The sequence below is a fragment of the Pseudorasbora parva genome, chromosome 18, assembly GCF_024679245.1.
Source record: "Pseudorasbora parva isolate DD20220531a chromosome 18, ASM2467924v1, whole genome shotgun sequence".
NCBI lineage: Eukaryota > Metazoa > Chordata > Actinopteri > Cypriniformes > Gobionidae > Pseudorasbora > Pseudorasbora parva.
This window is the reverse complement of record NC_090189.1, coordinates 8,730,639-8,751,229: the sequence shown is the minus strand read 5'-3', so window position 1 is coordinate 8,751,229 and position 20,591 is coordinate 8,730,639. Positions and strand designations below refer to the sequence as shown.

General features: G+C 39.5%; 1 protein-coding gene and 1 long non-coding RNA gene across 3 annotated transcripts in view; one reads left to right on the top strand and one right to left on the bottom strand.

The window, feature by feature from the left end:
* LOC137046278 (uncharacterized) overlaps positions 1-9,370 on the top strand; it is a 145,492-nt gene extending 136,122 nt beyond the window's left edge. The window contains exon 4 of the long non-coding RNA XR_010898923.1: positions 9,310-9,370. This is a non-coding gene — a long non-coding RNA (uncharacterized lncRNA). The remainder of the gene's footprint in view (positions 1-9,309) is intronic.
* olfm1b (olfactomedin 1b) overlaps positions 1-20,028 on the bottom strand; it is a 36,709-nt gene extending 16,681 nt beyond the window's left edge. Inside the window, exons 1-4 of one of the 2 annotated variants that reach the window (XM_067423416.1) lie at positions 19,501-20,028; positions 5,104-5,253; positions 4,207-4,362; positions 1,843-2,062 (exon numbers count right to left, since the gene is read on the bottom strand). In XM_067423416.1, the coding sequence (XP_067279517.1) occupies positions 1,843-2,062; positions 4,207-4,362; positions 5,104-5,253; positions 19,501-19,566 (592 nt within the window). In that variant the 5' untranslated portion in view covers positions 19,567-20,028. Of the gene's footprint in view, positions 1-1,842; positions 2,063-4,206; positions 4,363-5,103; positions 5,254-6,428; positions 7,036-19,500 lie in introns of those variants that run through there. The other variant, XM_067423415.1, reaches the window with a different exon arrangement.
* Between the last annotated feature and the right edge of the window lie 563 nt (positions 20,029-20,591).

Below are 20,591 nucleotides of genomic sequence, written 5' to 3'. Positions count from 1 at the left end.
TTTCAATGACTTTTGAAAACCATTATGCGTTTGTGAACCCTGAGCCAGCAGTCCTTTCTGTGTGGAGTTTGCATGTTCTCCTCGTGTTAGCATGGGTTTCCTCCGGGGGCTCTGGTTTCCCCCAGTCATGACATGCAGCTTAAGTGGAATGGATATGCCAAATTGTAGGATTGTGTTTAAGTGTGAATGTGTCCCAGCACTTTTAATTCAGGATGGGGATCGGCGTAAAACCTGTGCCAAATCTAAGGTGTGTGTGAAGCCGAGCCTGCAAATGAAGGGGAATAATGCTTGGAAGAGGATAATGTGTTGGTGAACGAACATGGTTCATTCTCGTGTGTTACGCAGCACATTTGAGCTTCAACAAGAACCAATGAGGTTCATTCTCGTGTGTTACACAGCGTTTGAGTTTCTGGAAGAACCAATGAGGTTCATTCTCGTGTGTTACGCAGCGTTTGAGTTTCTGGAAGAACCAATGAGGTTCATTCTCGAGTGTTACACAGCGTTTGAGTTTCTGGAAGAACCAATGAGGTTCATTCTCGTGTGTTACGCAGCGTTTGAGTTTCTGGAAGAACCAATGAGGTTCATTCTCGTGTGTTACGCAGCGTTTGAGTTTCTGGAAGAACCAATGAGGTTCATTCTCGTGTGTTAGGCAGTGTTTGAGTTTCTGGAAGAACCAATGAGGTTCATTCTCGTGTGTTACACAGCGTTTGAGTTTCTGGAAGAACCAATGAGGTTCATTCTCGTGTGTTACGCAGCACATTTGAGCTTCAACAAGAACCAATGAGGTTCATTCTCGTGTGTTACGCTGCACATTTGAGCTTCAACAAGAACCAATGAGGTTCATTCTCGTGTGTTACACAGCGTTTGAGTTTCTGGAAGAACCAATGAGGTTCATTCTCGAGTGTTACGCAGCGTTTGAGTTTATGGAAGAACCAATGAGGTTCATTCTCGAGTGTTACGCAGCGTTTGAGTTTCTGGAAGAACCAATGAGGTTCATTCTCGTGTGTTACGCAGCGTTTGAGTTTCTGGATTTGTAAATAATTTGTGTGTTATGCTTCATGCTTGAGCTTCCTCTGTAACATAGTTGTTTGGCTATCACCAGACCAAGCTCAATTTAAGATTAAACATTGGTCTGGAGAGTCTTCTCTGTATTTTCTACTGCACAAGAGGCGTGATCAACGAACATTATTCAAATGACTCTGTACGCAATTGGATAGACCTTCAACCAATCAGAAAACAAAAGGCGTGATCAACAGGCAATGACCCATCACTTCTCTATCTGTCATCGTGTTAAACCCGCCAATAACACGCCAGGTAGATAAGCCAGTCTGTGATTGGTTCCCGCAAAATTGTAACAGAAGCAGTATAAATGAATGTACAGGTTTCCAGACTGAGTTGCAGTGCGAAATCAAATCGCCGGCGGATCAGGCTGAGTTTACCCAGTCTAGTAACGCAGCACATTTGAACTCAATTCAATCTGTTCATCATATAAAGTGATAAAGTGAAAATTTGGATTAAACCGCTCAATACTTATGGATTAGTTTTACGATCTCCTTATGACCTTTTTGAAGTGTCACAGTGGTAGTTGCGTAGCTGTATATGGAGGGACAGAAAGCTCTCAGATTTCATCAAGATTTTCATTTGTGTTCCGAAGATGAACAAATGTTTTACAGGCTTGGAAAGACATGAGGGTGAATGATTAATGACAGAATTTTCATTTCTAAGTGAACTAACCCTTTAACTTATTTTGTGCACTCAGAATACCAGAATGAATAAGCGATGTCAATCAAGAATTATGTTGAGAAAACGTGCATGTCTATGTTAAATGTGCGTGTATCTTACCGAGCTTCTGCATACATGCGCGTAGCCGTTCCTCTAGACTAACCACGCGGGAGTGCAGGTCATCGTAATCGTAGGCTCCCATCTCCTGCTGGAGGAGGCCGAGGCTGGCTGTCAAGTTCTGCACCTCCTCCTTAAACTGCTGAACCAGCCGGGCGTCAGCTTTGTACTCCTCTAGTACGGGGATTAGCGGACGCAGCTCCGCCATTTTTGCCTTTATGGCCTGCAAATACGTAATGTGGGAAAGTTGGAAAATCTGGCTGGCTTGTACACTGTGAAGCCTGTCTGAACCCTTGCTGACTACAGTGATTTGAACTTTCTAGATGTTGAATAATGTTGTACATGAAGGCGTCTTCGTTCATCTGCAAACTCTTGAAAATAAATGTTTACAGCAAATTAATTAATAAAGGTTAAAAATAAAGGTTCTTAATTGTTTTTTTGGCAGGGTTTATGGTTCCATGAAGAACCTTTATTATGCAAAGAACCTTTCCATTGCACAAAAGGTTCTTAAGACGATAAAATTATTAGAAAAAAAATGGTTCTTTAAAGAATCTTTCACAAAACGGTTCTTCAGGGAACCAGAAATTGTGCTTCTATGACATCACTGTAAAAAACCCTTTTTGGTTCTTCCTGGCATCTTTATTATTAAGGGTGTATGCCCCAAAGTATGTGGACACCTACACACCACATCAATATGTGATTTTTATTTAGCATTTATAATGAGTTAGTCTTTCTTTTGCTTGAATAACAGCTTACTAATAACAGCTACTCCTCTGGGAATTTTTTTTTAAAATGCAGGGATGTGGATGCGATGATTTGCTCCTGAGCATCAGTAAGGTCAGGTACTGATGTTGGGTGATAGCAAAAGATGGCATAGATCTTCTTTGTGAAGGTCATGTTTATGTAGTCCTGGCAAACTCTACATTACGGGATGTTTGGTCCCCACAAAGATGGCAATATCTGAAATCTTTGTCCTTGTGGGAACATTTTGGTCCCACCAAAAAAGCTTATAAATCACATTAAGTGATGGTTTTAGAAAATGTAAAATAAAAATACTGAAAGTTTTCTATGATGGGTAGGTTCAGGGATAGAATTAGGGTTAGGGGACAAAACATACAGTTTGTACAGTACCAAAATCATTATTTCTATGGAAAGTCCCCATAAAAACGTGTGTGTGCGTGCGTGTGTGTGTGCTTGTAGAGCCAGTGAGAGACCAGAGGCCGAGCTGCAGTAAAACTACTGAGATTCGTATAAAAATGATAAATCTACAAACATTTATCGACGAAATCAAGCGCTCTGAACACGGTAAACAATTGGGAAAAGACTTTATTAGTTATCGTTTAGAATGCAACAGCAGAAAGGGACACATGCTGAAATTACAACTCACATACAACAATGTGATGTTAGGATTAAATTCATTACTTCAAAAACGCATATTACTTCAAAAACCAAGGATTCATAGTGACAAATAATAAGAGTAATAATAAAAAAACTTAAGCAATACTAGCAAAGATGAGAATAATAATGGTAGTAGTAGTAATAATAGCAATATATCATTGAAACTAAATAATGTAGATCATATAAATAAAACGTAACAATTCTTTAGATTAGCATGCAGGAGGAGATCTGATTGGAGGTTGGATAAGGGAGGGGGAGGAGTGTTTCTTACAGCTATGTAATGTCGTATAGAATATGAGAATCGTGACATAAACAGCATGATTGACGCCCACTTCAGCCAATCGTGGGTTAGACCTGCCTCTTCTGGCCTCTGGCTCTCCTATCATGTCTTTATAGTTAGCCCTGCAAGCAAGAAACAACACACTCAGCACAGGGAGCTAACTCGCTAACCTATCTAACACATTCACGTGCTCTCACAGTCACACACGCACACACTCATGTACTTGCACACGCACGCTCGTGTTACAGAGTGCAAACAATACTACATTGCATGCATGTGTCACGTAAAGTGTTTGTCATGGGACGTTTTGACTGTAATGGTACATCATAGAAACTGAAATGTGCAGATCCTTTATTAATGTTTAATTATAGTTTTCTTGCTCAACTTTAATTATTTTTTATTATAATTATTTGTATGATTTAATTTTGAAGGTAGTAAATGTTTAAAAAAAAAAAAAAAAAAAAAAAACACCCAAAAATACAATTATTACATTTGCACGAAAGTTTGGATTTTGATGGATTCAGACAGGTCTGCACATTTCACAGAAATCACACAAGCATTGATATGTGTGCATGCAAGCTGTAGTGTGTGTGTGTGTGTGTGCATGTGTGCGCACGCTGTATCCGTATGGGCTTATGTGTGGATTCATGTGAAATATGTGCAGTGCTTGCACATAATTGTGTGTTTACCTTGTATTGCTTGGCGATGTTTTGTTTGTGGTTCTCTTCCACCTGTCTGAATTTGGTCTCCAGGCCGCGAAGTTGATCTTCCATCTTCACCACGTACTGCAGGTCCCTCTGGGTCCGCTGGTCCAATACTTGGATTGATTGCGTCATGTTTTGCACCTAAACACACACACACACGCACACAAACAGAAATTATAGAAATGTTTAATTAAATTATCAAACATGTCAAATCGATTAAGCATATCTAACTGGAAAGTTTGTATTTGTATAATAAATGTGTATATATGTGTGTGTGTGTGTGTGTTGCCTTTATCTATCTATCTATCTATCTATCTATCTATCTATCTATCTATCTATCTATATATATATAATGTATTTATTTTTCTGAGAATTTGACACCGTTGATATTTGGACCGTTATCAAATCATGTTTGAGATCATGGTCATCTTATTTGGAAGGAACAATGTTTGGTTCCTTCCAAACAAGATGAGTATACTCTACATCTATCTATCTTTCTATCTATCTATCTATCTATCTATCTATCTATCTATCTATCTATCTATCTATCTATCTATATAATGAGTCTAGTGGCCTTCAGAAATCTGGTGAGCTCTGCAGCTGTTCCACATCTGCTAATCATTTGATGTGTCCGAGGAGTTGCATCATTGTCTTTCTGAGGTAAGGCTGTTTGCCTCTGCGCCTGCCATGTTCCAGAGGACCTCATTAACTCTGCGTGTTTGTATGTGAATTATATTGTTGTTAGGCTCATGCCTCTAGGTCACTTTGATCTCTGGAGGAAAGCTCTGGTTGTCATAGATTAGGTGTCTGTGGCAACTTTGCATGAAAGATAATGTGATGCCCAAGGGCAAACAGGCAGAGCATTATGGGTCGGGAGGTCACCTTTTCCAGCAGTTGGCGGAGTTGTTTGGTCCGGGCGTCTCTCGAGCACATGGTCTGCTGAGGTGCAACGACCGTACACACACACCTGCCCTCGCTGTCCTGAGCCGAGCTGTACACCTGCCAGGACTCCTCTGGGTTAGCGGGTAAAACCTGTGAGCGAGGAGAGAGAAAGAGAAGGGTGATCTTAGCAGTATTACAACATCTAAAGTCTCATTTATAATCTCATACTCATTGGCATTACAAACACGACACAGGATTACACAAAACCCCATCTGCTCATTCCACATCAGACCACGCCCATACCCCCACCTGCCAATCAGAATGCAGCAGCATTGCATCTAAGACAAACATCAGTCTCATTCACACACAGTTTTATAGTATTTTGTATTTGACTGACAGCTGTTAGAGTGAAGGGATCTCATCCCATTCAACTGTGTCATTCTTGAGCTTGTGTATCAGATACAGATCCAAATACAGTCTGTGTGGAGTTGGTGAGAGTGAGGAACAGATGGAGGATTGATGAACATCCGCTGGTGCAGGGCTGGAGAGTCCTAGATCTCCAAACCAATGGTGTACTTATGGAATATGACCACACTGAAAATAGACTTTGATTTCTCAGCTTTGCCGTCTTTCCATGTTATATTTGTTAATATTAGAAGTTATATTAATAATAAAATTGTGAAAGTGGAAATGACAGAACTATAGAAGAACTACACTATTGTGTCCCGTCTGTGTTTAAATGTTGGTATACTTTGTTCCACTCGGTCATGCTGTTTTTGAACACAGAATTTTCTCACCCGCAAGAATACCCGTTCTTGCGTTGCTGAACGCTAGGAGACATGGAGTTCCGCGAAAAGCGTATATTTTACTCTTTGAGCGCACTTTTTCTTTGAATCTCCATCTAGTGAAGTGAAAAATTCTGCTGATATTCACTGACACAAAGCAGCAGTTTTGGTTCATTAAAATAAAAAAAGTTTTATTAGGGCGAATTGGAACGCTCATATTCGAATCGAAAATCGAAATAAATTGTAATATTCATGAGCTAAGCGTTCGAAATTCCACGACATCGAGAAGCACGTCTGAATGGCACTTTCTGAAAACGAGAAAGAACGCGCAGAAGTGCGCGCACAAGACGCGTTCCTTACAGCATTTAAAAATTGAAATAAAAGAATAGTACAGAATGCAAAAGAAAAACGCCCCCGTGTGAACGCCCCCTTAAATGCCGAGAACGCGGAGTTGCATCGCACTGTTATACGCGCGAATGGATTTTTACAAATATCTCAACTTTTCATTTGAATTTTCAGGGAAAATAACCTGACACTTACTCCTATGCTTCGGTCCGGATAGCCACCTTGCGCCGCGGTCAGCTTGGTGGTGTTGAGCCCTACCAGTGATGGCAGAGTCTGGGACATCCAGTTGGTGATCATGGCCATGGTGCTGAGCACCACACCGATCTTCAGCAAAGGCACCGACATCTCTGCGCACTGACCCAAACTCTCATTCTACACAAGCCACCCGGGAACCGTAACGGCGAGCATCGCTGCCCGTAAACGCCTCGTGCATCACCATCACCCACATCATTTCCTCTATCGGTCCCGGTTCGGACGGTCTCATGGTGCTCATCTTGATTTATGCCGTTGGTTAAATGGAGTCCGGTGTGGTTGAAGTGATGAAAACCGCGCAGTGGTGACCCTAGTGTCCGCGCTGGTGCCGTCTGGTGTCTTTTCTGTTATCCGAGCCTCTTTTGTGTGCGTTCACGCCCTTATTGGTCCGCCTTCCCAACGCAAGTGAATTACTCGGGATGGATTACAACTGTACACGCCGACCGCTCTCCGTGGATGAGAAGGAGGCGGTGCCACGCGCTCCTATATAAGCAGAGCGTGAAGCGCGCCTGTGCTCACGAGACGCGCCACCAGGGATTTGCACTTGGCAACGGATCGCGTTAATGGCCCGATATTGTCATAACCACGCGCCCAGAAAGGTTGTAAATTAAACGTCCCAATATCACGCCCCACTCCGGGTCAACGGGAATGAATAATGGTCACATTTCTCACGCGCTCTTCCCCTTTATCTGTCACCGGTGTGCAAATAAAACATAGACACATTTTCTGTCAGTTCTTCTTTCTTCTCGCGCCACCAAAGTTGTCTTTAAGCACAGTTAAGTGTCAACTATTTTTTACTAACACTAGGGTTTTTTTCTGTGATAAAATGTGTGGTGTTATATTTGAATCTGTTCACGAGCGTCTGTTTAGTGTATCCTGACTTGTAATGTCACTTGTGGTTACTGAAATGTTTAAAGTGTTATTTTAAAAAAGCACCTCACATAAGTAACTTTCATCAGTTTTTTTTAATAAACAGTTAAAGAACACGTGTCTCACGACTCACGAGACACAAGAGGACACATTTTTCATAAACGACTGGGAAATGAAGGGAAACGAGCATATGTGGTTGGAATATCTTTATTGCAGACTTAAACATAGCCTATGTCAATTCTGACATGCTCATGCGTAGATGGCTAGTGAAAACTGGAATATATAAGAGACAGAGTCCTGGAGACGACCCGCGCGAGAGTGCATCATGCATTAACTCGGATTGCATTAGAATGACTCTAGCGCCCCCGTGTTGTGATTGGCGGTACTGTGATGCAATAACACCTACTTCTATCTGGCAGTATGGCAGAACGAGCAGTGTGCAGTCTCACGCATCAATTGGTTAACACCTATTGTTCACAGACCTAGACACGATGCTAGTGAGTAGTCGTGACACAGTAAGAGGTGCCGAACGCGTCATAGTTAGATGTACGTGAATCCTGATACCAAAAATAACCACATTATATAAATAAACTGGGGAGACCAGGACTGTGTGTCACTTCTTTCTCCAGTGAACATTCCTCAAGGTAGTTTTGTTTCTAATTATTTCTTTCTAATGTTCAAATGTCCCCATAAGGATATTAAAACCTGAGATCACCTATATTTTGGGGACCAGCCAGCGGTCCCCACTTTTCAAAAGGCTTATAAATCATACAGGATGAGGTTTTTTTGAGAAAGTAAAAATGCAGAATGTTTCCTGTGATGGGTAGGTTTAGAGGCAGGGGCAGTGTAAGGGGATAGAATGGACAGTATGTATGGTATAAAAACCATTACGTCTATGCAGAGTCCCCACAAAAATAGTGAACCAGACGTGTGTGTGTGTGTGTGTGTGTGTGTGTGTGTGTGTGTGTGTGTGTACAAATAAATTTAGACTGCATAAAAGCAGTTTTTTTTTTTTTTTTTTTTTTTTTTTTTACTGTTATTTTCCAGGAAAAGAGAGACACTTCAGGTTGTATGTTAAACTTTTTTTATGCTTCCACTTGTTCAAAACAACAAACAAGGGTTTTAAATTAATTCATAAGTGGAATGTTGAACTTTATGCCCATAGCAGTTTTGATTTAAGAATGTTCTTTTTCCTTTTGAAATTTATAATAGGTATTGATGAACATGTAGAAGATAGAATACAAATTGAGTTTAAAATGACAAAATATAAAACATAGCATTTGACAAAATACTCTATATATACAGTACAGTATATATATGTATATTGTGTCCTGGGAATACAGTTCAGGATATTTTTCATTGTGTTCACATAAAATGCATTCATATCTTACTTGTCTTTTAGTTTTGGAATGTATCTAAAAGTTTAAAATATGCAGTCTTTGTTGGTCTAAAATAAACTGTTATTTTGGATTAAAAACATGAACACATTAAAGGTTCAGCACTTTACAGAGACTGACCAGAGAGAGAGAGCGAGAAAGAGAGAGAGATTCAGGGGGTGTCAGGCATCCAGTTGTGTCTCTGTCAGCATATCCAACCTCACTTTAATAAAACATCACACAGAAAACATCTAAAACACTGAATCTAGGGCAGATATTCTTTCCGGGCCTGTCACTGTCTATTACACACACACACATACGCATTTTTGTTTGCTTGTGGATCCACAATGATCCGATCTTTCTGTACTGGCCTTAAAGGACTAGTTCTGCCGTCATTTACTCATTCTCACCACCTGTATGATTTCCGTTTTCCTGTAGAACACAAGAAGTTATTTGTAACTGAATATCCAAGGTGTTCTTTTCCATACAGTGAAATTTATTGGTGTCTAGGCAAGCTTGAAATGTAGTCAAATAAACTACTTTTATAATGTTTTTTCTCTCTCTCTAATTTTTTACAGCTCAACAGTTCAAGTCCCCATTTGCTTTAATTGCATGGAAGTGAGCAGCTCCGATATTCTGGAGTATCTTCTGGCAGCGAATATCTACAAATTAGTGCCCTCGGGAGGTTTTTTTTCATCTTTGATGTAACATTTGGTCTCGTTAGTTTTCTGTGAACTTGACCGTGTTAATTAAATACTTATTTCCAACCTAGCTTTCTTGCTAGCTCTTGATAAAAGCTGACACTTTCAATTACGAAACTGTGCTAAATAATACTTTTCAATAAAGCAATGTTTGGCTAATGAATCAAACAATCAAACATAATGCCAATAGGGCAGCTTCAGTAGCGATTAACATTGAATATTCAAAGCTTCGGAGGAAAGGAGCTGAACATATTCTTCTCTCTAATAACAGCAGAATCTTGAGAAGTGGCGCGTGAATTCTCCGAGAACAGACACTGCGCTAGTAGTGACACAAAACACACAGGTCTGTTACGTCCCAGTTTTGATATAATATAGTAGTAAAAATCATTTTGTTCAGTTAGAGGACAGATTGCCGGACAAACTGCTGCAGGATTCAGATTTCATTCATCACGAGTGAGGAGCTGAATGACAAGATGATCGCGGAAGATTTGTTTTCAAAGCGAAATGTAAAAGGCCTATTTAAGGAAGTTTATCATTGTACTGTTTTGTTGTTGTGTTTTTCATCAAGAATAATAGGCTAATGAACCCACAATTTGAGTGCCCGCCCCTGAATTGGAAAACCGGAAGTAAACTGCACACGGCTGCGTTCGTTCACAGCAATGTGACAGTGAGGGAAACATTTTTTCAGCGTCACATCCCTAACGGATAAAAAGGCTAATGCATTTTGATTACATTTTTTTTGTCAAATGTCAAACCAACGCTGCTGAACCCAAAATGCAAGCTCAGGCATGCACTTCTTCCATATCAGCTTGTATATGTATATTCCATATCATACGCTCTAAACAGAGAATACTCAATTGCAGGGAACATTAACAAGCAAAAATACTGGAAACTCACCATTGACAGCTCAATCAGAGAGGCGGGATAAACGGTTGTCTTTCAAACTCCCTCTGCACGCGATAGGATAGCGCTACAACCAACCAGAGCAACGTGAAGCGGAGCTCGCTGATAGATTAAACTTTCGCCGTTTCCGGTTGGCAAAACAATGAACACATCTGCCCTTCTTAAGAACGATTTCAGCGCCGTTCTTTTCTCAAAGAAAAGCTTATTTGTTTACAAGAAGCACGCGGGACCTCCGCAACTCTGCCGTCATTATTTTAAGCCCACCCACTGATTCTATACACGATGGAATATGCCTGACCAGAGTTTTTTCCAGCTCACAAGTCTACAGAAAGTCGCTGGACGACACTGGCTGCAAATTAGATTTGCACCCAGTAGGGTGCATCAGCCTCTAGATTTCTAGGCTAATTTCTCAACACATTAACACTAGAATATAAATGACAACAGGTTTTTCTATAGAAATATGAGTGGGTTTATGAAGTTAAGACACCAAATGGATGGTGCTTGGATTAAGCAGTGAATTGATCAACAGGAATCGATAAACATTTAACCATGACAGATGAGGTTAAAGCTAACCATAAAGGGATAGTTTGTCACCATTTACTCACCCTCAAGTTGTTATTTTTGTCATATTTGAAACTTGACAGCATCCAGTGCACATTCAGTTTAATTAGAAATGAGTAGCGTGAACTTTCTGCTAAACAATCTGCTTTTGTGTTCAACAGAAGAAAGTCAGTCATATGGGTTTGTAACGGCATGAAGGCAACTTTTTTTTTTTACATTTGTGGGTGAACAGCTTCTTTAATCTGTATGTTTGGTTTTTACAAAAACACTCATCTGTCGGGTCAGGTACATATGGCTATTAATTCCGAAACAAGATCTGCAGTAAACGTCTAATATGAATGTTTTATAGCTGGGTTCTCTAAGGCAACAGCGATCAATTTTACTCAGAAGCAAAACTGTAATCTCAAATTGGGATTCCCTTTAACACTGTTCTTTTTATCATCTTTAATAATTCATGTGTAGGCTGTGCAATTTCTGCAGCCCCCAGCAAAACGATAATATCCTGTAGATCAGGAGCACTAGATGATGGTTGGTTCAGAGTGTACCAGCAGAAACCATCTGAGCTGTTGGACTGAAGGAGAGTGTGGCAGCAGTAACTCATCTGTAATGGTCTACAGTAAAGCCTTCAGCTTCAGGCTGCGTGTAAAAAAAAACAGTCCAACAGGATATAAGTGATTTATCCATGGGTCTGAGCAAGAGCGCTGAAGACCTCCCTTACGGTTCTGCAGTGTAGAGATGAGGAGGAGGAGGAGGAGGAGAAGTCCATGTTTTCAGAAGTTTTCTTCTGCAGAAACTTCAGATGCTCTGCCTGACTCTGGGCCCTGGTGTCCGTGGTACTGCAGAGGTGTTTGGAAAGGAGCCCTGCTGTTTGAACATTTACTCTCCCCTGCCCCTGCGTTTCCACTGCGTTCTCCAAGCAGTCTGTTCTTCCTGCTGTTTTCAGTTTATAGTATATCCATCTGCAGCTACTGCTTCAAAATATAGGGATATATTTTGTGATTTGGAAGAAGAAAAAAATTATATCTTGGTACGTGGACGGAGAGCACTGTGTGTGAGAACAGATGGTAGATTTTTTACCATTTGTTTGAAGAAAAAATTAGTGGTGTTGGACCATGCAAAATTCACAGGCAAGATGCAAGGGTGTTTTGGGTTATTGCCAGGGTGTTGCAATGCTCGATTACATTACTTGCCTACTGCAGCACTGTCATTAGAGTTTGTTATAGGTCATTTAGTTCAGTTGGACAACGGACGCTACAATTATAAACTGAAAGCGTCTGTTCTGCGCCATACAGCACGAGCTGCAGTCACCGTACAGTGGGAGTCAGGTGTTGCGTACCACGTGACAAGAGTAAGGACAGATGACTGACAGACGATGGCTGAAGATTTGGTGCGCAACCATTGTGCATTATTCCAAGTTAATAGATTGAGATTCACCAATACATTTGTGCATTTGTGAATGGCTTTCTGTGTATTTGTGAACCATTTTCTGTGTATTTGTAGACCCCCGCACACATTTGTGGATTTTGAAACACTTCTAGTGTCAAGATGTGCACACAAATCCATAAAAAGTGGACTCCGCCCACATCTACCTAAGCCAATCAGATAACAGCCATTTGCACTGACCAATCATAGCACATTTATTTGTGGATCTCAATCTATTTATTTGTGAATTTGATACATTTTTGTGAATATCATTACATTTATTTGTAAATCTCAATCTATTTATTTAGAATAATGCAACAATTCCATCCCCATACACAACAGATCCAGCTCGTCATTGACAAATATCTTATCTGGTAAAATGTGTGGTCAGTACCACCGCTCCCTATACACAGAGTACGTGCGATCACAGATTTGAAAGTGAAAGTAAAAACGATGCTTTCAAAAGGGATGTGTTCTGACTGGATGTTAGTGTATCGTGTTGGTATTGATTGCTATGGTGTTTTGGGTGGCCGGCCAGGGTTGTTATGCTGCTAAAGAGTAGTTAGTGATTGTTAGTGTGTTTATAGGGGGTTCTGAATGGTTGTTATTATAGTACTTTTTGTTTGCTTGGTTGTTTTGGCCATTTTCTGATGTATTACTGTGTAGTTGCGAAGATTTTCTGACTCACTACAGTATTCTAGCTGGTTACGAGGTGGTTTCTTATGCCGAATTCAAGTGTTATTGGAAATGTGATAATTCCAACTTCTGGAGTCGTAATTGCGAACATGTCGCATTCAAATTTTAAAAACGGGAGGGTGTTCATGAGCAATTTTTACCTAGGGAACTCGTATTTATGATAATTCTGATAGCACGTGAATGCAGAGCAAGTGGCTTTGGGTAAAACAGCCTACCAAAGTGTCTGCAAGACTCTATAATATCCCGGCCACTGAAGTTTACGGCAAAAATCATACTTCTGATTAATAAGTAAAAGCACACCTCTCCAAATCATTTGTGTTTGTTGACAGTAAACGCCATAGTCTAGTGCATGTTTACATAGAAAAACCATGGAAAATTAGCATGGTGGAAAGAAAAAAATAAAATAAATCTGTGAGAACGACCCTTTTGTGTTTTTCTCTAAAACAATGAACACACATTTGCCCTTTCACAGTTCAGATGCTACAGAATTATGATGGAAACCACAAGTATAAAAATTAAGTGCATGCTGATGATAGATCTGTCTATTGATCGATTAGAGATTTCAAGAAAAAGCCTGTGTGTGTGCGTGTGTGCGTGTGTGTGTGTGTGTGTGTGTGATTTATGGTTTGTTAGAGAGAAACAGTGAGTGTCGGGTGGTGAAATGCCATCATCTAAACAAAAGCTTGTGTTTCCTTGCACACACACACTTTCTCTTTATCTCCCTTTCATACTCAAAACCAGACACAATTGATTAGAGGCAGAACCATTACTAATATGATAATTCTTCTTATCCACAGGCTAGATTATTCTCTTCTGTGAGACCATAGTGATGACCTTTATCTCTATGAAGGTGATAAGAGCATTGAAGACACGTATCTGTACCGTGGTAATCAAGAGCTAATCTCATCCATTCTATAGCTGGGGGAACTAAGCATTAGAATGTGGATACATTCCCTCTCTCTCTCTCTCTCTCTCTCTCTCTCTCTCTCTCTCTCTCTCACTCTCACTCTCACTCACTCACTCACTCACTCACTCACTCACTCTCTCTCTCTCTCTCTCTCTCTCTCTCTCTCTCTCTCTCTCTCTCTCTCTCACGTTAATGGAAGTTTGAATGGATTTTACATTTGGACTGAAATACGATTAGGACATTAACACAAATTGAAAAGACAGCATAAGCAACACTGGGACCAGAAGCTTTGGGCCTTCTGAAACCTGTGCCGTGTCAGAGTGGTTAAAGTGGTTAATGCAAGAAAAGAAATCCCTATTATTTTATTCCATATCTATGTGATATTGGAAATTGTCCAACTTGCAGTCTTACCTAAATTATGTTACTGACGTTTAAAATGAGATGACTCTTAAGACCTCATTCTGTCTAACTGTTTTAGGTTGTGAACAAGTTGATATAATTTATTGTAGTTCCTTTATTTATATAATATATTATTTCATATATGTTATATATACCAGGGTCGGGGAAGTAACTCCAAAGCAGTTATTAATTACTAGCTACTAATTACATCTGTAATAATACTGTACTAATTACACTCTCTAAAAAGTATTGCATTACTTTTTACTAATTACTTTCTAAATCCCATGTCAACCTCGACCAGTTGAACAATACACGGATAGGCATGAAACTGTTCCTTAAATCTTTTTTTAAAGAAATAATATAAAATTGCATTATTCTTTAACTGTCCAAAGTATTTAAAGAGATGTGGTTAAAACATACATTTAACATCTTATATTTTATTGTTAAATTCACTATTGTTTAATATAGGATTATTCTATAGTCTACAGTATTTAATGCAGTTAAAATTAAGAGTAGTCCCTTACTTTACTTTTTCAAAGGGAAAATAATTCAATTAAAGTTATATTATTAGATATTAATGCATACATTTTTAATCAAACAAAATAGTTTAAATAAATTACAATTATTTATTAAAAAAATATATATTTATTCATTCATAACTATGTAACCGTTATTGTAGGCTAAATGGAAGTTGGCATAAAACAGTCACTTGCTTTAAAAGTTCTGTCATCACCACATCATGTCACAAGAATATTTTCCGTACAAAAAAAAAAAATCATGATCACTGGCTGTAAAGTTTAGTTGCAGTTTTATGTGGTGTACTAGAGACTCAAAGAAATCACCACGTCAATTGTGGTTTTCTTTCCTGTGACATACTTTTATTTAAAACGGGATATTTTGGGTAGGACATATCTAACACATAAATAAAGAGCTACCCGTTTATTAGAAACAAGGACTATTCTTTGGTTATGTCTCCAGGACTTTTAAGTGGTGCTTGATACTTCTTCCTGCATTTTTCCAAAAAATTCCTGTTAAACTATCTTTGCATAATCACACAATGTGGGGTCAGCTTTGGCAATATTACCTACAATATATTTTTAGATATATTAGGCCCTCTAGAAAAACTGCTGGTTGGATCAATTTGAATCCAATCGATGTTTGGCGCATAACTTGGACGGGGGAAATATGATGTTCTAACTTGCTTTCTGACCTAAATTATGTTACTGTCTTTTAAAATGAGACCACTTTAGACCTCATTCTGTCAAACTGTTTTAGTTTGAGAACTAGTTAAGTGGGTGAACTGATGGTGGTGATTAAGAAATCTGGAGTATACTATGAGATCCATCAGCTGTTCTGTGGGTGGTGTAATGGGATTTTTTTTGTATAAATTGGTTGTGGTTTTTCCATTTAAGGAGATGTTTTGTGGGTGGTGTGCAGTACGTGGCCTTTTTGCAGGTGTTTCGTGATGTTTAGTAGGTGTACTGAGGGGGAATTCTTGAGCAGTGTATAGGTTCAGCAGCTGTTACTATTTAAAGGGTAAGTTCACCCAAAAATGAAAATTCTCTCTTTATTTACTTACCCTAATGTCGTTCGACACCCGTAAGACCTCTGTTTATCTTCAGAACACAAATGAAGATATTTTTGTTGAAATCCAATGTCTCAGAAAGGCCTTCATTGACACCAATGTCATTTCCTCTCTCAAGACCCATAAAGGCACTAAAGACGTCGGTGCAAAGCCCATCTCACTACAGCGGCTCTACAATCATTTAATGAAGCCACGAGAATAGTTTTTGTGTGCAAAAAAACTAAATAACAACTTAGTGATGGGCCGATTTCAAAACAAAGTTTAGAACGGTTATGAATCAGTGGATTGATTCATGATTCAGATCGCGTGTCAAACTGCTAAAATCACGTGACATTGGCGATCCGAATCATTAAACCCTACGCTGATTCATAACGTTCGGCCCATCGCTATATAAGTTGTTATTTAGTTGTTGTTTTTCTGCACACAAAAACTATTCTCGTGGCTTCATTAAATGATTGTAGAGCCACTGTAGTGAGATGGGCTTTGCACCGACGTCTTTAGTGCCTTTATGGGTCTTGAGAGAGGAAATGACATTGGTGTCAATGAAGGCCTTTCTGAGCCATCGGATTTCAACAAAAATATCTTCATTTGTGTTCCGAAGATGAACGGAGGTCTTACAGGTGTCGAATGACATTAGGCTAAGTAATTAATGAGAGATTTTTCCTTTTTGGGTGAACTAACCCTTTAATTACTCACCCATGTGTATTTTCCAACCTGTAAGACATTCATCTTCGGAACACAAATTATGATATTTTTGATGAAATCTGAGAGCTCTCTGATCTCTCCTCTTTAAAATATAGCATTCTGTGCAGAATTCAAATGGGTTCGATACGTTGATCCGCTCTTTGCTCATTTCACGTGACATTAACGTAAAAACCAGACCTATTTCGCCCCAATGGAAAGCATATTTATACTGTCTGAACTGTTCTTCATCCCCTATATAGTGCACTGTGCCATGCAACATCAAGAAAATGTGGGAACAAGTGACAGATTTTCACCACAGCTTCAGTGTCTATTTTTAATGTAGGGGGCGGGGCACTTTAGATTCTAGAGAGCATTTGATTGGACAGAAAAGTGCAGGGTGATGTCATCAAAATAATTTATCCATATTTGCGGAAATGAGAGACTATAGGCTTTGAATGCTTGCATCTTCTAAATGTACAATTTTTACATTTTTGGGAGCATATTAGCATATAGATAACAGTAAAGGCCTGTTCACACCAAGGACGATAACGATAAAGAGATAGTTCTAAAAACCGTTCTCAATATTAGCAGAGTTCACACCACAGCTATATCGATAACGGCACAGAGAAACTGTTTCATCCAGCTGATGAACGATAAAATCATTGACAGCCAATAGTAATCAATCATGCTGTAACAAGCTTAAGCATTTAAAACGACGGACAAGCTTGTCCGCATGTGTGGACGATGATATAGTTACCTTATAATTATCATTCTCGGTGTGGACATATTCATACTAAAGGCTTCGATTTCATGGGGACTTTAAAGCACCGCAGATGGTTTTCTAAAGAGATAGAGCTAGATTCTCCTTTGACATTAGACTCTCTTTTTCCCTCTAATTGGAACCCTTATTTTTAAGAGTGTTGGGGTTATGTCTGTTAATAAACGTGTAGGCCGGAACAGAGTAGAAAAATAACTCGAATGGACCTTGTGACTAATCTCAACTCCTCTCATACAAACACACACAAACGAACTGAAAGCCTGTCCAATTTCCACAGCACAATTACCAAACCATGAGAGTTTGAAACTAGATCACTGCACTTATGTGAGACGAGCATATGTCCCAGCATGCATTTGCTCACACCTGTGCTCTTAAGTGCTCCTGTGTTTAATTTAACACTGACAGCAGAGCCAAATTAAATCTAAGAATGCCATTATACTCTGAAGAAACGCTCCTTTTCTGTCTGTCTGTATTGCTATGAGAGAGATTTTTGGATATTATTTTCTATAATGTGTCTTTCTTACATTCACTGTACTGTTCTCAGAAACACCCATGTGCACTGTTTATGTTCTTGTGCAAGGTCTTCTCTAACCGGGGTAAAGCTGAGCAAAATGCCAAATTGTCACAGATTCAATGGGCCATATATCTCAGAGATGAGAAGATGACCGAGCCACGCGGCGGTAATTGATGGGTTTGGCAGAGTCAGTTTGAGATTTACTTGCGCTCACATGCCGAGTAAGCATGCTGCCCCGCTGCGAGCCTAATGCAACATTTACACAGGCTGTACGGTTCACATGCTCATCCTTTCTGATCAATATGAAAATACATGCTACAGCGAGACGCTGGTTAAAGTAATAACTGAAGCGTGAAGAGCACTGTTTGCATATGTAGAAGCCAAGAACACTGCGCACTGGGGAGCGTTAGTAAGAGCGGCCAAATGCTCTCCAATTCTCTAGTGCAAAGCTCCAGTTTCTTTTTGTAACACTTTGCCTTATTAGTGTCCATTTTAACAGGAGCGTACAGATGCCATATTAAATTTGATGTCAATAAAATTGAGGGACACTTATAGTAGATTTGACACGTTTAATTTTCACAAGCCATGTTGTGTGTTTTGTTTGAGTGTTGCATTGGCTGGACAATTCAAATCAAGGAAGAGGAACATTTTAACCCATTAAACACTGTGCATCTACTATTACACCTTTTCGTTTATGTGAAATTAAGTATAGCATCTATCCTAAGGTTATGACAGGTGCTGACCCAATTTGAAAGACGCATATATTCGTTTCTCCTCTTTTTGTAAGATAATGTGCACTCTGTAGACTTTTTCCAATCTAAAATCATGTAATTATTGTGGTGCTAACAATAGCAATGTGCAATTAATATTACTCAGCACTTGTTTGAGGTCTCCCAAGGCCTTAAATAGCTCAAAGACATACTTTTATCAGGTTGATACTTCATGACTTGTACTGGTTGTGTTTGAACGTGTGACTTAACATCCTTAAGGGTCTCAGAGACCCCAGGAAAAAAAAACATGAATACATGCAATGAAATGCAACGTAAGATCCTCTCTACATTCTTGCCAGGTTTATGTATTTTCAATGGTAGAACTGACCACTAACAGAAGCAACATGATTATTTCATTTGATATCATAGCATCAATATCATATCATGATATCATTTTGGTCACATTTCTGAAAGTTTTGATCATATCTGCTGGATGGGGTTTGATTAAATTAGATAATGATATTAAAAGCTTTCATTATTGTTATTTTTACACATTCAGTGCTGTATGTGGGGACCCAAAACAAAGAATACAAATCATTCTCAACAGCACATGAAGATTAAATATAGAGTAATATGAATCCTTATGTATGTGATGATGAATATTTCATTCAATTCATGTAAATAGTGCGCTTTTCTTGCAACTTGGTCGCGTGCAGATTGTTTCTCACGTTTGCTGTGAACTGTAATGAGTATAACCGTGGACTCTTCTTATCTCTCTGCGTGTTATCCCGTTCGTTAATCTCTTTTTACCAGTAATTTGGCTAATTCACCGCAGTCTGATCTGTGTTCGGTGTGTGTATGTGCGTGTGTGTGTGTGTGTGTGGGAGGTAAAGATGGCGATAGACCTACTTGCGTGAGTTCCGTGCCCATCAGCACCAGCACGATGAGACTCATGAGCATGTTCACGCGCTGCATCTCGCGCCTCCGCTCGCTCGGACTCGCTCTCGCATGCAGATCCGGTCCGGTGCCTCGTTAAGACCCGCTCGTTGATGCTCTCTCCTCGCTCCTCTGTCCCCGGTCTCTCGCTTCTCTCTCTTTCTCTCGCTCTCTCTCCCCCCTCTCTCTCTCTCTCTTCTCAGCAACAGAATGACAGAGAAACAGAAGTCGGTCTCGCGCAGCAGTCTCTGGGCATCTCGCGCCTCCCGTTTTCTCCCGTGTGTCTGCCTGCCTGCCTTCCGTCGACTCCTGTTCCCGTAAGATTTGCGGCTCTGGAGGTTCAGCGTCACGCAGGGTGGTCTGGTTAGCCCCAAACTTTGTGTGTATCTCGTTGTGTGAGGCAGAAAGATTGGGGAGTGAGAGCGCGAGCTGTCCGAGGTGCTGAAACCGGATGTGACATACGGCGCGCGTGGGAAATTCAACGTGGATGCGCGAGCGGAGGAAGAGCGGGACTGAGCTAATTGGTAGAACCTTGCGCGGCGTCAAAACAGTCTGACTACACTTGTGAGATTTTTTTTCTTCTGAAAATGACGTTAAAATGAAGTATTTAAAACGAAAGTACATTTTCTGAAGAAAGTCTGGTCGTTGCCAGGGCTTTACTGTGCGAATTACTAAGGTTTCTATTCATCAAAAAATCCTGGGGGCAGTTTCCACCAAATATTGAGCAACACAATGAGATAATAATAATAATAATAATAATAATAATAATAATAATAATAATAATAATAATTAGAAATATCTGAATATTATAATGATTTCTGAAGGATCAATGAAGACTAGAGTAATGATGCTGAAAATTCAGCTTTGCCATCATAGAAATATTACATTCAATTTATTTATTTTTTAAATATAGCCTATATATATATATTTTTTATGTTATATTTCTGTGATGGCATAGCTGAATTTTGTAATTAGTTAGTTGCTTACAACAGTATTTGCTGTTTAAATTGCTGTTTTTATTGTATTTTTGATTAAAGGGGTGGTTCTGTGTTTTTTTCTAGGCT